Raw genomic sequence first — 17,547 nt, forward strand, 5'->3', positions numbered from 1 at the left:
TGGTTGTTATACAGAATAACTGTTGAGCATAATTGATCTACCCTACTGGGATACAAACATTGGTAATGTTACGAATGCTGACATGCTAGTGTCTTGAATTGATATATTTTAAATGTTTCTAGGGTCTTCCCTTCCACTTTATCCTCCTTTCCTGGCAAACTGGTTGAAACTATAGTAAAGAACAAAATTGTCAGACACATAGATGAGCATAATTTGTTGAGGAAGAGTCAACCCATTTTTTGTAAAGGGAAATCATGCCTCATCAATCTACTAGAATTCTTTGAGGGGGTCAACAAGCATTTGGACAAGGGGGATCCGGTGGATATAGTGTACTTAGATTTTCAGAAAGCCTTTGACAAGGTCCCTCACCAAAGGCTCTTAAGCAAAGTAAGCTGTTATTGAATAAGAGGGAAGGTACTCTCATGGATTGGTAACTGTTTAAAAGATAGGAAACAAAGGAAAGGAATAAATGGTCAGTTTTCAGAACGGAGAGAGGTAAATAGTGGTGTCCCCCAGGGGTCTGTACTGGGAACAGTCCTATTCAACATATTCATAAATGATCTGGGAAAAGGGGTAAACAGTGAGGTGGCAAAATTTGCAGATGATACAAAACTACTCAAGATAGTTAAGTCCCAAGCAGACTGTGAAGAGCTGCAAAAGGATCTCTCAAAACTGGGTGATGGGGCAACAAAATGACAGATGAAATTCAATGTTGATAAATGCAAAGTAATGCACATTGGAAAACATAATCCCAACTATACATATAAAATGACGGGGTCTAAATTAGCTGTTACCACTCAAGAAAGAGATCTTGGAGTCACTGTGGATAGTTCTCTGAAAACATCCACTCAATGTGCAGCGGCAGTCAAAAAAGCAAACAGAATGTTGGGAATCATTAAGAAAGGGATAGATAATAAGACAGAAAATATCATATTGCCCCTATATAAATCCATATCTTAAATACTGCGTGCAGATGTGGTCGCATCATCTCAAAAAAGATATATTGGAATTGGAAAATGTTCAGAAAAGGGCAACAAAAATGATTAGTGGTATGGAATGGCTTCCATATAAGGAGCGATTAATAAGACTGGGACTTTTCAGCTTGGAAAAGAGACGACTAAGGGGTGATATGATTGAGGTCTATAAAATCATGACTGGTGTAGAGAAAGTAAGTAAGGAAGTGTTATTTACTCCTTCTCATAACACAAGAACTAGGGGTCACCAAATGAAATTAATATGCAGCAGGTTTAAAACAAACACAAGAAAGTATTTTTTCACGCAACGCACTGTCAACCTCTGGAACTCCTTGCCAGAGGGTGTTGTGAAGGCCAATACTATAACGGGGTTCAAAAGGGAGCTAGTTAGATTCATGGAAGATAGGTCCATCAATGGCTATTAGCCAGGATGAGCAGGGATGGTGTCCCTAGCCTCTGTTTGCCAGAAGCTGGGAATGGGTGACGACAGGGGATTGATCTCTTGATAATTGCCTGTTCTGTTCACTCCCTCGGGGGCACCTGGCACTGGCCACTGTCGAAAGACAAGATACTGGGCTAGATGGACCTTTGGTCTGACCCAGTATGGCAGCTCTTCTGTTCTTTTCCATCTAGCTTTTCCTATACTAGTAAATCCTGCTGTGTTTGACAAAGTGTGTCCTACACAGCCTTTCTTCCCTCGAGCATTGCTGGAAATGGCTGTCTTGCTGGTGTGGACCGTGTCCAATGTGTTCAACACCTATTGCAAAGAAAGTGTGGCTGACATGCTAGGACTATCTTCTCCTTTCCCCAGCAAAGTAAATATTCTAAATTCAGTGGCATACACTGGTTTGGTTTAAATCAAACTACAATTAAATCTATCTAAAAGGAGATTACGCGAGTAATTTGAATTGACATTGGACAGTATTGCCACTGGATGGCTAAATGTGACTCAATAGGAATTTTCCATCCTTAATTTGGGTTTTTCACACACACATTTCACCTCTGACTTCTATGATTCAGACACACACTGTCCATCTCCAGTTTCTAAATCAGAGAGTATTTTTAATTATGGGGTGCCTAATTTGAGACAACAGAAAGTGCTGAACACCTGCCTCTGCAAGTCAGGCCCCTTGAAGATGTTTCAAGGGGAGTACTGTGATTTTTGAATGCCTAGGGTTAGCAATACTGAATTACACACACACACTGTCTCATTTCTAGGTGATACATCATGCAAACATCATATCTGACTGAGCAAAAGGAGGTCTAACACTCAGCTCAGTAAAAAGCAACAGAGAGTCCTAACAGTCTTAAAGGTGCCACAGGACTCTCTGTTGCTTTTTACAGATCCAGACTAACACGGCTACCCCTCTGACACTTGACTCAGCTCAGTGGCATTTCTCTATTTATCTAATGCAATAATTTTGACATGCCACATCCAATCAATTCCAAAATGTCCTGAAATGGTCTAAGCATAATGGGAGCCAGTGGACTTGGTGATGGGGCAAAGTAGAGACTTGGAGTGGGGGGAGTGGGTGTGTGCAGGGCAAAGCAGGGAATCCCAAGGGAATGGGGGAGGGAAAGCAGGGATTCAGTGGCGGGAGTGGAGGTGGGGAGGGGAAAACGGGGTCTTTGGGGACGGAGAGGAGAAAGTGGAAATGGGGAGGGGAAAATAGGAATGGGGGGAACACAGAGCCCTTGGCATAAGTCCCTGAAATGGGAGGAGGGAAGGGGGCACACAGGCAGCTTTGGAGGGGAGAGAAACGGCGGAATACCGGGAGGCCCTAGTGGGTGTCGAGCACTTGACCTGGAGGAGCTACCGAGTGTGAGACCCTCCAGTAAAATTAGCTCTCTCCCCCCGCGGGAGGGCCAGGAAATTGGAGCTTGCGCCTTTAAGAGCCTGGCTGCAGAAAGCAACAAGGTGGCTTTTTGTCTAATTTTTTTTAATGGGGGCGCCAGGCTGTAGCCTCCCCCCGGCTGCTCCAGACCCCCCCCGTCCCCATCCTTCTCGGCTGCGGGGTGCGGGCTCCTTCCGGGTTAGCCGGCGCTCGCTCTCCCCGTGCGCGGGGGAGGCGGCAGCACCAGGCGGCCCGCAGGGCGCGGGCGGGGGAGCGGCGCCCGGCAGCGGGAGGATGGGAGCGGGAGGCGGCGCGGCGCAGCGCGGCGCTGGGGCGTTCGGCTGCTCGGAGGCTTGAAGCCCATTTTCCGCCCGGCGGCGGCGGAGTGCGGGGGCGGCGGGGATGGAGCGGCAGAGCCCCGCTGCAGGGCGCTGCGCCGCGGGAGCCCAGGCTGGTGCGGAGCCCGGCGAGCTCCTCCAGCGAGCCCTGGAGTTCAAGAGCCAAGGGGCGCAGTGCTACAAGGACAAGAAATTCCGCGAGGCCATCGGCAAGTACCACCGGGCGCTGCTGGAGCTGAAGGGGCTGCCGCCGCCGGCCCCGCCGGAGCCCAGCTCCTCCGCCAGCTGCGCCGCCGGCCCGGGGGTCCAGCTCACCGCGGAGCAGAGCCAGAGCGCGGAGAGCATCGAGATCGATTGTTACAACAGCCTGGCAGGTCAGCGGGGGCTGGGCGCGCTGTCAGGGGCTTGTGTTCCCCTCTGCTCTGTGTCCGGGGGGGGCTGGCCCCAGGGATCCGGCTCGCACCCTGCCCCCCAGCCCATAAATAACTTTGGGGTGGGGGGTGTCTGATCATGCCCCTGCTGGGGCTTTAGCCTGACTTTCCAGCGCCGCTTGCAAAGCAAGGGCGCAATGACAAGATTTCTGCCCCCCCCCCCCCCCCCCCCGTCTTTCATGCCCCTCACACCAGGAGCACTACAGCAGAGCAGCAGTATTGGGTCAGGGAGCTCTAAGGCCCTCCTTCCTTTGCAATTTTTACCCATTTTTTGCTGAAAAATTCTCGGGTTTTACAACTGCTGTTATTCGGGTTTTACCCATTTTACCCGAATTTTGGACCCCTCCAATAAGTGAAAATACTGGTTCTGTTAAGAAAATCCAATACGTTATATTAGGAAGGGTGTTTCTGTTAATAAATTAGTAAGGCAGTGTTGTAGAAGATACACGCACAGGCATGTGTGGGCATATGTGTAGGTGCTGCTAATGTACTTTTCATGCACTACACCACAGCCTTAAACTACTTTTACATTAAATACTCTTACTTTTCTTTATTTGGTGCTTTTTTCTACCCTCCCATCTCCCATATTAACCCCTCTATTTACCCAGAAAACAGTACAGTTAATTTTTTGTAATGATTTTCACCCATTTTAAAATTTTTCTAATAAACACTGGAATTTCCAGGAAATATTAAACAAAATAAAACCAAAAACAAAGGGCCTTTGGTATTTCTTAGGGGGAACTATGGGTCTACTTTATAGTCTTGTTCCTTCTCCTCCCCCTCCTCACCATTTCTTATTATTAACCAGGAATCACATAGTCCACTCTGCAAAATAAGGCCCTATATATTGTACCCTCAGCGATTCCTTTTGTGTGTATGAAATATTATTTTCATATGTTTGAGAGAAGTATTTTTGCTGTTCTATTTGGGAGTGGTGTAGCATTCTGCCAGTCCTTCCTTGGCAAATATAGAGAACACATATCAAAATCTCATCTCTTTTTAGGGTTCATCTGCATTCTTACTACTACTACTACTACTATTCAACACATGTGCACACAAGCACTTTAATGTTTTTACAGCTGTTTAAAAATATAACTAATCCCTCATAACCCCTGGGAGATAGAGAGGTAACAGAATGATGTTTGTATAGAGTGCTCAGATACATAAAAAGTAAAATGAGGGAATTCTCTAAGATTATACAGCAGTCTCTTCTTCAGCCTGAGATTGCCTTCAATCCTTTTACCATAGCTTGCCTGTAATTTACAATATGGGGGGGGGGGTGTTGTCCTACAACCTCTGGTGTAAGAAAGGAAATGTCTGGAAATCATTTTGACAACCACAGATGATACTAGATATATACAAAAATCTCTTAGCTATAAAAGTTAAAAGAAAATGTAGTTCTAGCTAGATGCTAGTTGCCACACTAGCCAATAGATGCTTGATCATCATTGCATTTGACTTGGCTTCCTCCCATCTGCTTTGAATGAATACTCTATGGAGGGGTTAAACTACTTTATAGTTTGATCCTTCAGTCCTTAATCAGACAGAATTTGTGTTGACTTCAACAGGAGCTTTGCCTGGGGAAGGACTGCAAGATCGGAGGCTATTTTAATATCAAAAACCTTATTTTTTTATACTTACTAGGAACCTCCAAAACCAAAAAAACTTGTTTGCCTGTACATGGGAGAGAGTTAATAAAAAAGCACAATTTTATATTCTCCCCTCTTTCCCCCTAAATCCTACTCCTTTCCAAAATGATGTTTCCTCGTTACCTTGGCAAAAATTTGGCCACAGCCAGGACATTAGCATATCAGCTATTACCTTCACTTTGCACTTGGCTTGTCTAGGCAGAGCTGGTTAGCTTTGCTTCTTGTTGTGTTGTGCAGTGCTGAAAAAAATGGGGAATAAAGTTGATTAATTTTCTACCCTCACTTACACCCCTGCACATACACTGAAATCAATGGGGTTGTTTGAATGTAACTGAGGGCAGAATTTAGGCCCCTTTTAGAACACATTTTCTAATTGGATCTATTATGGTTCCTTCAATTATTATTGAAATCGCATATGGGGAGAGAAAAGGTGTCACTATAATATTGTAATTACTTAAGTGTAATTCTGTCTCTTTTAAAAAAAAAACTGTGTTCATGGATGTTTTTTCAAATCAAACAGTTTACTCTATGTTTGTAAGTCTTGTTTAGATTGACAGTGTTCTATAAAGAACCCATAATACCACTAATAGCTTAATACAGTTTTATGTGTTCCTAGTCTTAAAACATTTCTAACAAGAAAGTCCTGAGATATAAACTAGGCATGTACCTAGAAAGTGAATGGGTTTGGAAGAGACAGATGTTGTTTGCTTTTTGTTAATATTTCTGCTGAGTATACAAATTGCCCTTGCTGGAAATGATTACAATCCCATTTCTGCCGACATAATAATAGTCCCATTTCATTTATTTATTGTTTCTGGTTTGGTTTGGGTTGTTTTTTTAACCATTGCTGATTGCCACTGTTTGAGATTTTAATACAATCAGACGGGAGAACATGTGCTTACGGGTTAACCTAGATTACTTAGCTTTAAATTGTTTCAACACATAAGAAGAGCATAATTAACCCTAGAATCATCTGCAGTGTTTCCCTTGTGAAGACACCACAGTAGGACAAATTCTACTCTGTTACACTTGGACAATTGTTATACTCATGTTTTCAGTGGGATTGCACGTATGTAACAGAGAGCAGAATTTGGCTCCAAAGTGTATGATTTCACATTTGCTCAATGTAATGTCTTAAAATGTAAACACTGAAAAAATACACGACATATTAAAGTGGAGAGTCTCCACTCAGAAAACTGCAGTGTCGCTACTACAAGTCTAGTTCTAGAGGTCGAATTCTAACCGGATTCTCTTTGAACTGGTGTCCAAAAGGAAAAGGAGTGAGGTAAAGGGGAATGGTCCTGAACTGCCATAAGAATTAGGATGTGTTACTAAAAGAATCTCTGTTGAAAACAGCAAGAGGTGTAGCAGTAGGACTTTATCATGTAACATTGAGGTCCAACAGAAGCCACTGAATTATTTACCCAGAGGGCTCTAGCAAGGAGACATCAACACAATACATACCATTAGGGCAGAAATCAGAATATTTGGTGTGGGGAAGTAAGGAGATGGTACAGGATACTATGCTTCTGAGCACTAGAATTGTATTTATTTTTTTTAAAAAACTTAGAATAAATAAATATCTGCATAGTGCTTGGGCTATGCTAGCAATATGCACCTAAGAGGAGTATGCACCAATTCTGAGTAAGGCAGTTTTGTTGGTATAATTCAGGGTTATCACCTGAGTGTCCTTATTATCAGGTTTTTTAGTGCTTCCAATCTCTCCACTAAGCTTAGCATTTTTCAAGTCCTTCTTTGCTTTTGCAATGTCATTTTTCATGTGCCCACTACATTCTCCCGTTTCAGGGATGCATTACATTGTATATTGTACTTTTTGGGAGACTGTACCAGTCAGGGAAGCACATAGGCTAGGGTAAGTATTCACCGTAATACAGTATTCCCAACTCTTTCAGTTTTATTGTGTCTTACGCTATTTGGTGGTTTTCTTAAGCCCAAGCACCTAGAGAGTCATGCAATCCAATTACTCTTTCTTTCTTTCTTTTTTTTAAGTCTCTAAGTCTCGTTGGGGGTAGTGGGGAGAAAGCTGGAAAACATTAACCTTAAAGGCTCAAAAACCAGATAATAAATATAAATTTGCCCTAAAAATCAAAGATTTAAAAAACTCCAATCTCATGATTTGGGGCAGGGGAAACCTCATGATTTTTGAATGTGTGGAGTTGGCAATACAGCTAATATCTCTTGCACTAAGCTACTAGCAATACTATGGTTTTTAAGATACAACAGTATGATGGCCTTAAAAGGACTCATCACATTTGTGAAGTTTAGTGTTGCAATGTTTTATAGAGGCCTGCCAAAAAACCTCCTTTTATCATGAATCTTACTGATCAATTTCACCAAAAAACAAGAGCGGCAGCATAGTTTAAGTTCCTTGAAATTGCTAGGATAGAAAAAAATTCTACCAACAACATAAAGCTCTGTAGAATAAACATATGATTACAAGGCAAACATAGCTTTAAGAAAACATTTAATTATGACTCATTGATGGTCTGCAACCTTGAGCAAGTCACTTGACCTCTTCTTTGCCTCAATCAGCCCAAATGAAAATAGAGTAAAGAACAGAAGCATCAGGGAAATCCTGATGCTGCACTAGAGCTGAGCTTTCCTGAGTGAAAGGTTATTTTAAAAAATAAAATAAATGTACGAGGAATGCATGCAGCAAATTTGAACTCACCAAATGTCATTAATACATTAATGACTGTCCCTTCCATTTATACTACACCTTTTATCTAGAAGGCTCTTAAGTGCTTTATGAACCGCATACAAACGGGGATCACTCACACACCGTAAATTGAACCACCTCTGAGGTAGAAGGTAATAGCCATTCTGTGCCAGCAACGCTGCATAACAGTTTTCAATGGTGGAAAGGGCTATTTCTGCTCAAGAGGGGTGAACAGGTCTTAGTCCTTCCAAACACAGCAAAATGCTAAGAGTAGCATAATTTTTAATGTTTGTTATGAGTGAGTGTGAAACAATGATAGGGAAACTGACAAGTGTTTGCTTACAATAGCAGACACCCTAGACCAGGAGTTCTCACAAGACATTTTTTGGTGGCCTTAGAGTGCGTCCACCAACTCTTGCTGGTGGCCGCTCTGACAGTTTTTCCTAAAATACTTAATTAACTTTAGGAAAAACAAATATGTGTACAAACACATGTCCAAATCATTGTAATTTATTTATGTATGATTTTTTTGCAGACTCAATAATAAAAATAATGTACAGTTTTGTCTGTTCTTTACTGGACCTAAACAGACTAGAAACAAAATAAGGTGCTTTGCACATTCTTGTATTTTGTTGTTTCTTTTGCTTTTTTGACTTTTTTTTTTTTTTTTTAAGACTTGCTAGTTAATAAGGCTGCTGCTGTGAAAACTATTATTTGTATGCATCACTTTTCACAGCAGACTTACTAGCTAACTGGGAGGCAGTGAAAAGTGATATTAACAAACATACAAATATCGTTTTTCACAGCAGACTTACACAGCCCTGGCAAGCGAGAATTAAGCCGTGGATAGAGAGGTGGGTAGGAAAGCAGTGGGGGCCAGGGGTGATGGGGGTGACGGGTGAGCCCAGGATTGGAGCCCGAAGCTCTGTGGCCAGAGACTGGCACCTGCCACCCCAGGGCTGAAGCTGGAAGCCTGAGCCCCACCACCCCTGGGAAGGTGGGGAACTCACACCAGCTGTCTGCTCCTCTGGCATTTGTGGCTCCAGAGGAGGGCTGGGTCCAACCCCTGCTGGCAGCCCCGAGGGAGGAGCTACTGGTCCTCCCTTCCCCTCCCCCCCCGCCTGTCCAGGAGGCTGTGGCTGCAAGAAAAGCCTCTGGTGGCCGCATGGGAGAAACACTGCAATCCAGCCATGGCAGGGGGAAGAGAACTTCTCCAGTTGAGACGAGCGATAGCCATGTAGATTAGACATGGTGCTGGGAGTCAGGAGATCTGGATTTTATGCCTGGCTCTGATACTAGCTGGCTATTTCATCTTTAATAAGTCACTTCACTTCCTTAAACCTCAGTTTCCCATCTGTAAAATGAAGATAATACTACTTGCTATCTCTTAGAGGTATTGGGAGGCTTAATTAATTACATGAATGAAATTTATTATAAGGGGTTATATCTTAATTAAAATGTTGGTAAAGCAGTTTAGGATCCTCAACTGGAAGGCACTATATAGCTGCAAAGTAATACAAATGTAATGATCCAAGATACAATTTAGCCAGTAGCATCCCTACTCTTGCAAAAAGTGCCATGTGGTTTTTTATAACTGTGAATGCGTCAGATCCTCCCTTTTCATCCAATCCAAAAGATGGCACCTCTGGCAGTATAGCAACCCCCTAGCACTACACTGGGGTATTGGCTTGTTGATGATGTAAGGCTGGATTCTGCCACCTGTATTCATCATGAGTAGTACGTTGCTCTGGAAGGAGTCCCACTGAAATAAAAAAAAAAACTAATCACCGAGGAAGTTACTGTTCATCATGAATAGGGGTGGCAGAATTTGGCTGTTGGATTGCAGTGAGCTAGTAGCTCAAACACCACTATCACTTCCTCGGTTTTCCTTGGAAGGAGTCCCTTCTGAATGGTGAGCAGACCCAACCCTGTTTAGATTATAACTGTGGTCTGAGATCACCAATGTCCTAGCTGATGATCAAAGACGACTTGGCTAGTTGCCTGATAACTCTTTTGGTCCACATGATGATAGAATCTGAGAACCTCTGATTTATAGGGTATGATATGATCACAGCCCAAGGTGTTATAGGTGCAGACAGGCAGGGAGTGGATGTTGCTTGGGTGAGTGTTGGATGTATTTAGATGATGGTCTCAAACACTGTAATATCAATCTTGGGAGAGGCAATGTTGTGAGCCATTACTGTAAAATACTTCTGCCATTTTGTTTGGGGTGGCGGGGAGATCCCTGTGCAGGCAGATGGAGTTACATATGCATGAAAAGGATGGGATGAAAGTTCCTCCAAATCTGGATGGAGGTAAGCTGCTCTCTGGCCCCTTGCTAACTTTCTAATAGAGTACCTGTCACTGATAGCTTAGGAAAGGAAAGACACCTGTGCATAGTAGAGTGTGTGTATTCCTTGGCTCCCAAAAATGCATTTGAAAATGGAGATTCTTTTACAAGCCGAAGTGACACCCCCATCCCAAGTTGTTTTTATATTTGAGAGAAGCCTATTAATGCTGATGTGCCACCTATTCACTGTACAGCAGCCCAACTGCCTGTGATGTGCTGCATTTGTTCTGCATGCACAGGACATCCTGTCCGACTCCCCTCTGGAGGAGTTAACCCAGCTAGCTGATGACTGAGGAATGGGCAGGCAGATTTAGTGGTAAGGCAGCAGCATGAAACTTTCAAAATAAAGTCAAGCAGGGGATGGCAAGAATCAGAAGGTCCAACCAAAACCACTGGGCAGTGATCAACTTTTCTGCTCAAGATTTGTTGATTGCTCACCTGCTTTGAGATGTGCATTGATATATTTAATGAAAGGGATTCACAATAGCTTTTCCTGTCAGTGTCACCATATCCTCCTCTGAAATTCGGTTCAGGAATTTCCTCCAGCAATTGTCCCCCAGTGAGTCACAACAAATACTCTTGCACGTCCTCGTATCCTAATAAATAGCCTATGTAGGGTGGGGCCAGGGGTTGGAATCACACCAGACTGGACTGTGTTAAGATTCTACACCCAAGTCCAATAAGCTCTGCACTTAAAATGCAGCCTTAATGAGGGAGAATGATAGGAGGAGAGGAAGAGCAAAGGATGCGTGAGATGAGGTATAATTAAAAAGGTGAGGTCAAATTTTGCCACCCTACCAGTTTCTTCTTTTATGTGCAACTGAATAATAATGTGGAAAGGAGGTAGCAGCAGCAATAACCAATGATTAAAAAAAAAGTTACAATTGTTTTAAACCGCACACTGTGTTCTTGTTTATTTTAAATGTGGACGCTAAAGTTTTGATAGTGCTGGAACCCATAAAGCAAGGTCCTTCTGCAAAGTAGCTGAGTTGTCCCTGAAATAACATTGAGCACTTCCCATCTTCAGAGCACTTAACATTCATGAGCTAATTATTCCTCATAAGCCCTCTGTGAGGCAGGAAGTATTATCCCCACAGATGAGAAACTAAGGCACAGGGAGGTTCAGTGACTTACACAGCAAGGCAGTGAGTGAAGTGCATTTAGAACTCAGGAAATCCAGACTCCTAGCCTTGTGCTTAGATCACACCTCTGAGTGCCAAACTTCTCCTGACTGTCCTGACACAATGTGCTCCAAATATAATAAAGCCTCCCTCTACGAATAGCCTCTTTGTTCACACGTGAGTTGATCCCACCCTAAAACATGCCAGCTGGTGCTAATAATGTATTGAATACATTGAACAGAGCTATCATACTCTAAACCAGGCGTCCCCAAACTTTTTGTGTTATACCCTTCCTCCCCCATAATGTAATCTGTCCGTGTCCCCCTGGGGGTGGGACTGGGAACTGGGCCAGGAGCCAAAGCCAGGGCCCCAGCTGGGGGTGGGGATGGGGCTGGAGCCAGAGTGTAGCTGGGGGCAGAGCGGGGCTGGGTGGTGCTCCCTTCTTGCCCCCTTTGGAGGCTGGTCCATGTCTCCCTGAACGTTCCTCTGCACTCCCCACGCTTTGGGGACCACTGTTCTAAACAGTGGCATGGAGTTTAGAAAACAAGAAATCTAATAAAGGGAGGAACTTTATAATGAAGCAAGCCTATTGTGACGGATTGGGTCACAGAACCCTCCTTGGGACTGTCACTTTGTGTGCTGTGACTACCTCTGAGCCCGTTTTCTCTGCCAACTTGGGACTTCAGTATCCTATCTTGTTGAGCCAGACACGCTAGCCTGCTGCAAACACGGATCCAGGTATGAACCACGTCCCCCAAAAGCTGCAGCCTTAACTGAAAATGGCTTAAGAAGTGCTCCTGTCTCTAGCACCCAGACACCCAGCACCCAATGGGATTCAAACCCCAAATAAATCCGTTTTACTCTGTATAAAGCTTATACAGGGTAAACTCATAAATTGTCCGCCCTCTATAACACTCAGAGAGAGATATGCAAAGCTGTTTGCTCCCCCAGGTATTGATTACTTACTCTGGGTTAATTAATAATCAAAAAGTGATTTTATTAAGTATAAAAAGTAGGATTTAAGTGGTTCCAAGTAATAATAGACAGAGCAAAGTAAGTTGCCAAGCAAAATAAAACAAAAACATGCAAGTCTAAGCCTAATACATTAAGAAACTGATTACATATAAATCTCACCCTCAGAGATGTTCCAATAAGCTTCTTTCACAGACTAGACTCCTTCCTAGTCTGGGCCCAATCCTTTCCCCGATGCAGTCCTTGTTAGTTCTAGCTCAGGTAGTAGCTAGGGGATTTCTCATGACTGCAGCCCCCTTTGTTCTGTTCTACCCCCTTTTATAGCTTTGGCACAAGGCGGGAATCTTTTGTCTCTCTGGGTCCCCACCCCTCCTTCTAAAGGGAAAAGCACCAGGTTTAAGATGGATTCCAGTACCAGGTGACATGGTCACATGTCCTGGGAGACCCCAAGCCTTCATTCTTCCTGGCCTGACTCACAGGAAGGATTGCAAATAAACAGAGCCAACTACAGTCAATTGTCCTGGTTAATGGGAGCCATCAAGATTCCAAACCACCATTAATTGCCCACACTTTGCATAATTACAATAGGACCTCAGAGTCAGTGCCATAACAAGGGCGAGGTGAGTGAGGCACTTGCCTCGGGCACACAAAGCCGGGAGGGGGGGGAAGCGCAGAAAGTGGTGGGGGGGGAAAAAAAAAAAAAAGGAGCAGAGAGTCCCTGTCTCTCCCCTGCAGCAACTGCTGCCGCAGGGTCCTAGCGCCCCCCAACTCAACTGCCAGAGCAGACTGACTCTGAGCCTGCCCTTCCGCCTCAGACCCTTTCATTTTCCAATGGGATCCTCCAGCAGCACAGCCCCCCACCACCCGCAGTCACTGCTTCTGCCCCATGCTGGGCAAGGAGGCAGCCCCATCCCTCACCCCCAGTGAGACTACAGTCAGGGGCAACAGCAGGGGAGGAGGCGCACGCAGCACCTCCGGCACCCACCACGAGGGAGGCAAGGGTGATTCCTGGACCTGAGAGGGTCCCTAGGAGCACATGCAGTGACAGTGGTGGGAGTGAGTGTGCTGCTGGGGGGGGGGGGCAGGAAAGGGGGACTTCTCCCCCAGAGCTTGCTGCTGCCAGCAGGGAAAGGGCTGGGGGGAGTCCTCTCTGGCCCCTGTCCCGGAGCAGCCTGCCTGCACCCCAAGCTCATCCCCAGCTCTGCCTCACCCCAGAGCCCACACCCCCAGTCAGAGCTTTCACCCCCCCACTGCATCCTCTGCCCGAGCCCTGAGCCCCTCCAGCACCCCAAACACCTTATCCCCAGTCCCAGCCAGAGCCCTCATCCCCCCCCCCCATCCTGACCCTCTGGGGTGCTGGAGGGGCTCAAGGCTCGGGCAGAGGGTCAGGGTGGCGGAGGGGATGGGGGCTCTGGCTGGGACTGGGGATGAGGTGTTTGCCCAAGCCCTGAGCCCCTCCCGCACCCCAAACACCTCATCCCCAGTCCCAGCCAGAGCCCTCATCCCCCCACCCCCCAACCCTCTGCCCCAGCCCTGAGCCCCTCCCACACTCCAAACTTCCCATTCCCAGCCCCAGACAGAGCCCTCACCCCTACTCTCGCCCTGTGCCCCCCCACACTCCAAACCCCTCATTTGCAGCCACAACTCACAGCCCTCACCCCTGCACCCCTTCCCTCTGCACCCCTCCTATCCCCAAACTCCCTCCCAGAACCTGCACCCCTTCCCTCCGCACCCCCTCCCATCCCCAAACTCCCTCCCAGAGCCTGCACCCCAATCCCCTGTCCCAGCCTAGGGCCTGCACCCCAGACCTCCTCCCTCACCCAAACTCCCTCCCAGAGCCTTGGGTGGGTGGGGGGATGGAGTTTGGGTGGGGCGTGTTCTGGGCACCACCAAAATTTCTATAAACCTGCCACCCCTGATCCTGCCCTGCAAACCTGAACTCCCAGCATTCTCAAGACACATGCTGATCCCTAGTGGCCACTGCTGATATCCAGCACCTCCCTCCTCTCTTAACCTGTGAGTCCCTCTCTGAATTGGAACTGGACTGGAACCAAAGACCATCTTGGAAGCAACATTACCATCCCAAGCAGTCAAAAAATATGAGTTAGATCCCCCCAAAATCACAGGCTCTAAAGTCGCCACTTCATTCATTCTTCGGCGACAGGCCCTTCCCTCCGAGAGGGACTGAGGGACCCGCCGCCGAATTGCCACCGAAGAGCTGGCCCTGGGGGAGGGCGGAATTTTATATTCTTGCCTTGGGCGCAAAAATACCTAGTTACGGCTCTGCTAAGAGTTATATTTCTAGTTTCAGATACAAGAATGATCATCCTATTTGTATGTATGTAACACACTCAGTAGATTATAAGCTTTGTAATGATACCTTACAAGAGACCTTTTACATGAAACATATTCCAGTTACATTATATTCACACTCATTAGCATATTTTCATAAAATCATATGGAGTGCAACATCACACCTATAACATGAAGACCATCTATACCAAAAGTTTACCTGGCTAGTCATTTTCTTCGTTCTCTTTGGTGATATTTCATAACTTCACAGGTGAAGAACAATCACAGAGATGGAAGACACCTACCTATGCATTTGGTTTCAACTCACTTAGGTGACTATTCCAGAGTCTTACATCCTCTCACCACATCACCCTGCTGTAAAGAGCTTGCAGGACTAGAACCTGAGACCAGCAGGATTTCGGATCACTGACATCTCCGCATTGCCACCAGAAGCTCAGGCAAGGTTTCTGCTGGTGGACCATGTGAAGCTAGAAGTACTGCCTACTGGGGCTTGAGTGTCAGCTTCCCCCTGCAGTCCACTGACTGGCCTATGCTGGTATATAAACCATGAAGCCATCACAGAGAGCTGTCTGAGCAAAGATGCAGACTGCCTGCTTCCTTCCACTCCAGACCATGCTTTGCTCTGAACCCCAGATTCCAACTCTGGACCCTGGCTCGACCCCAGCTTTGCTACTTGGCTCCTGTCTGCAGCTCGGCACCCAACCCTGACTTCCTTGCATCCTGACCTGGCTTAACCCCAACTCCACTACTCATCTCATGACCACAACTTGGTAACTGACTCATGCACATAAGCCACCCATGGCCCGGCCCAGACAGTTATTTTCAGACCCTCTTCAGCCTCTTCCCCTCCCCCCACATTCAACCCTCATAGAAGATGGAAGGGGCAGACCGCCCACTGACCAGCAGTTTCCCTGAGGCTGTGGGACCTGCAGGACCGAGTCATCCATCTGTAAGCGGAGAACCTCACGCTACAGACCCAAGCCTGCAGTTTGTAACCAAAGCATAGACCCTGTGCAGACAGTCACAGGCCCAGGGACGCAGCTCACTGCCAAAGCTCAGACCCTATATGAGCAGCTAGCATGCTCACAGAGAGAAGCAGCTATACTACATGCCTGAGTAGACCACCTATTGCCTGAACAGGGCTACTGTGGTGCCACGGCCCAAATGGGTTGACAGGGACCATCAGGAACACTGGGGGTTCCTGAACCAATACAGGCTGCTCTTCCTGCTCCACCCCTGAACGTGCCCCACACACCAGAGAAAGATGGGGCTAGTAGTCAGCCTTCTGGTGACTGGTGAATCACGTGACTGGTCTTCCCCAGGTTGGAGCAGAACAGCCCAATGCTCTTCAACTAGGACATCTTCCTGCCAGCCTTCCCAACCATCTTTATGACACAGCATCATGTCTGCTCCGCAGAGGCTGCCCTCCAGAAGTTGCGTGAGATGCAAGGGCCGGCCATCTCCTACACCACTCACTTCCAGTGCTTTGCAGATGATGTTGAACGGCATAAGGCAGCCTAACTACACCAGTTCCGGTGGGGACTCAGTGAGGATGCAAAAGATGAGTTAGTCCACACTGAAAATGCCACCTGCCTAGAGGCCTTTATTGATCTCACCCTGTGCATCAACTCTTGGCTGCAAGAGCCGGAGAAGGAAAGAAGGGTTAGCCAGATGCCCCCACGTCCGCCCGCTATGTCAATGCCTGTAGAACCGAGTCCTGAATCCATCCATGATGCATGACCCCGGAGAAGAAAGAATGTCAGTGGCACATTCTGTGGGATGCCAGGATATGTCCTCGCCTCCTGTCCAGCTCGAAAGAGCTTGGGAAACAGACCAGCCCAGGCTCTTGCCCTAGCGGCACTTCGGCAGCGGGTCCTTCACTCGCTCCGGTTGCCCAGGGTGCAGCCTGGGCAACACCAGGGTGCTAGGTTCTGGAACCATTCCCTAACCCTTGAATGGAACCTGTTCTGGTAACCATGGGGTCTCCCCGCATTTCCAGGTGGTGCAGTGATTACAGGTCTTGAGGGAGGCAAGGCAGATTCCTCTGCAACTGTCAATGATAGACAACGGGGCAGCTGCCAACTTTATAGACACTAAGGCAGCCCAAACCCTCCAGATCCCTTTCCGGCCAAAACCCACACCAGATCTGGTGGAGACGATTGATGAGTCACTCCTGTCACCAGGACCAGTGATCCAAGAGACTGTCCCCTTGTCTGCCACAGTGGTAGGACACCAGGAAATAATAAGCTTTGATGTGATCCGCTCTCTATTCTTCCCAGTAATTCTTGGCATTACTCATGTATCTCCCAGCAGCGGTGCAGCATTAGCGTCCCCTGCGAATTTTGCTGGAAAGCTTGCCTTCAACAAATTGACCAACACCTCCCCCACCAGGTGACCTGCACTCTGGTCCCTGGATTGGTTAAGACCCTCAAAAGCGAAACCCTGGACAGCAGGGGGCTAACCAGAATGGGGGAGGATCTAGACTAGAACCCCAGCCTCCCTGACAAATACTGAGACTACATGGATATATTTGAAAGGAAAAACAGAGATTCACTATCCCCACATAGGGACTATGACTGTCCAATAGACCTACAACCAGGGGCAAAGGTGCCCCGTGAACAGTTATACACCATATCTGAACCAGAGCTGGAGCCCTATGCACGTAAATCCAGGAAAACCTCATAGTGTTTCATTCAGAGTCCTCACTGTGCGAAAAAAGGATGGGTCACTACACCTCTGCATAGACTATCGCACACTGAGCCAGGTGTCTATTCATAACCGGTACCCTCTGCCCCTCATCCTGGAATTGTTGGACCACCTGAGGACTGCCAAGATCTTCACTAAACTAGATTTTCGGTGGGGTACACAATCTAGTGTGCATAAG

The 17,547-nt window shown here is 46.6% G+C and overlaps 1 protein-coding gene across 1 annotated transcript in view; it reads left to right on the forward strand.

The window, feature by feature from the left end:
• Nucleotides 1-3,089: 3,089 nt before the first annotated feature.
• Nucleotides 3,090-17,547, forward strand: part of TTC9 (tetratricopeptide repeat domain 9) — a 38,667-nt gene continuing 24,209 nt past the window's right edge. The window contains exon 1 of the mRNA XM_024218813.2: nucleotides 3,090-3,521. Within this exon, the coding sequence (XP_024074581.2) occupies nucleotides 3,212-3,521 (310 nt within the window). The 5' untranslated portion in view covers nucleotides 3,090-3,211. The remainder of the gene's footprint in view (nucleotides 3,522-17,547) is intronic.

This window comes from Terrapene carolina, unplaced genomic scaffold (genome assembly GCF_002925995.2).
Source record: "Terrapene carolina triunguis isolate 2854851 unplaced genomic scaffold, T_m_triunguis-2.0 Scaffold96, whole genome shotgun sequence".
NCBI lineage: Eukaryota > Metazoa > Chordata > Testudines > Emydidae > Terrapene > Terrapene triunguis.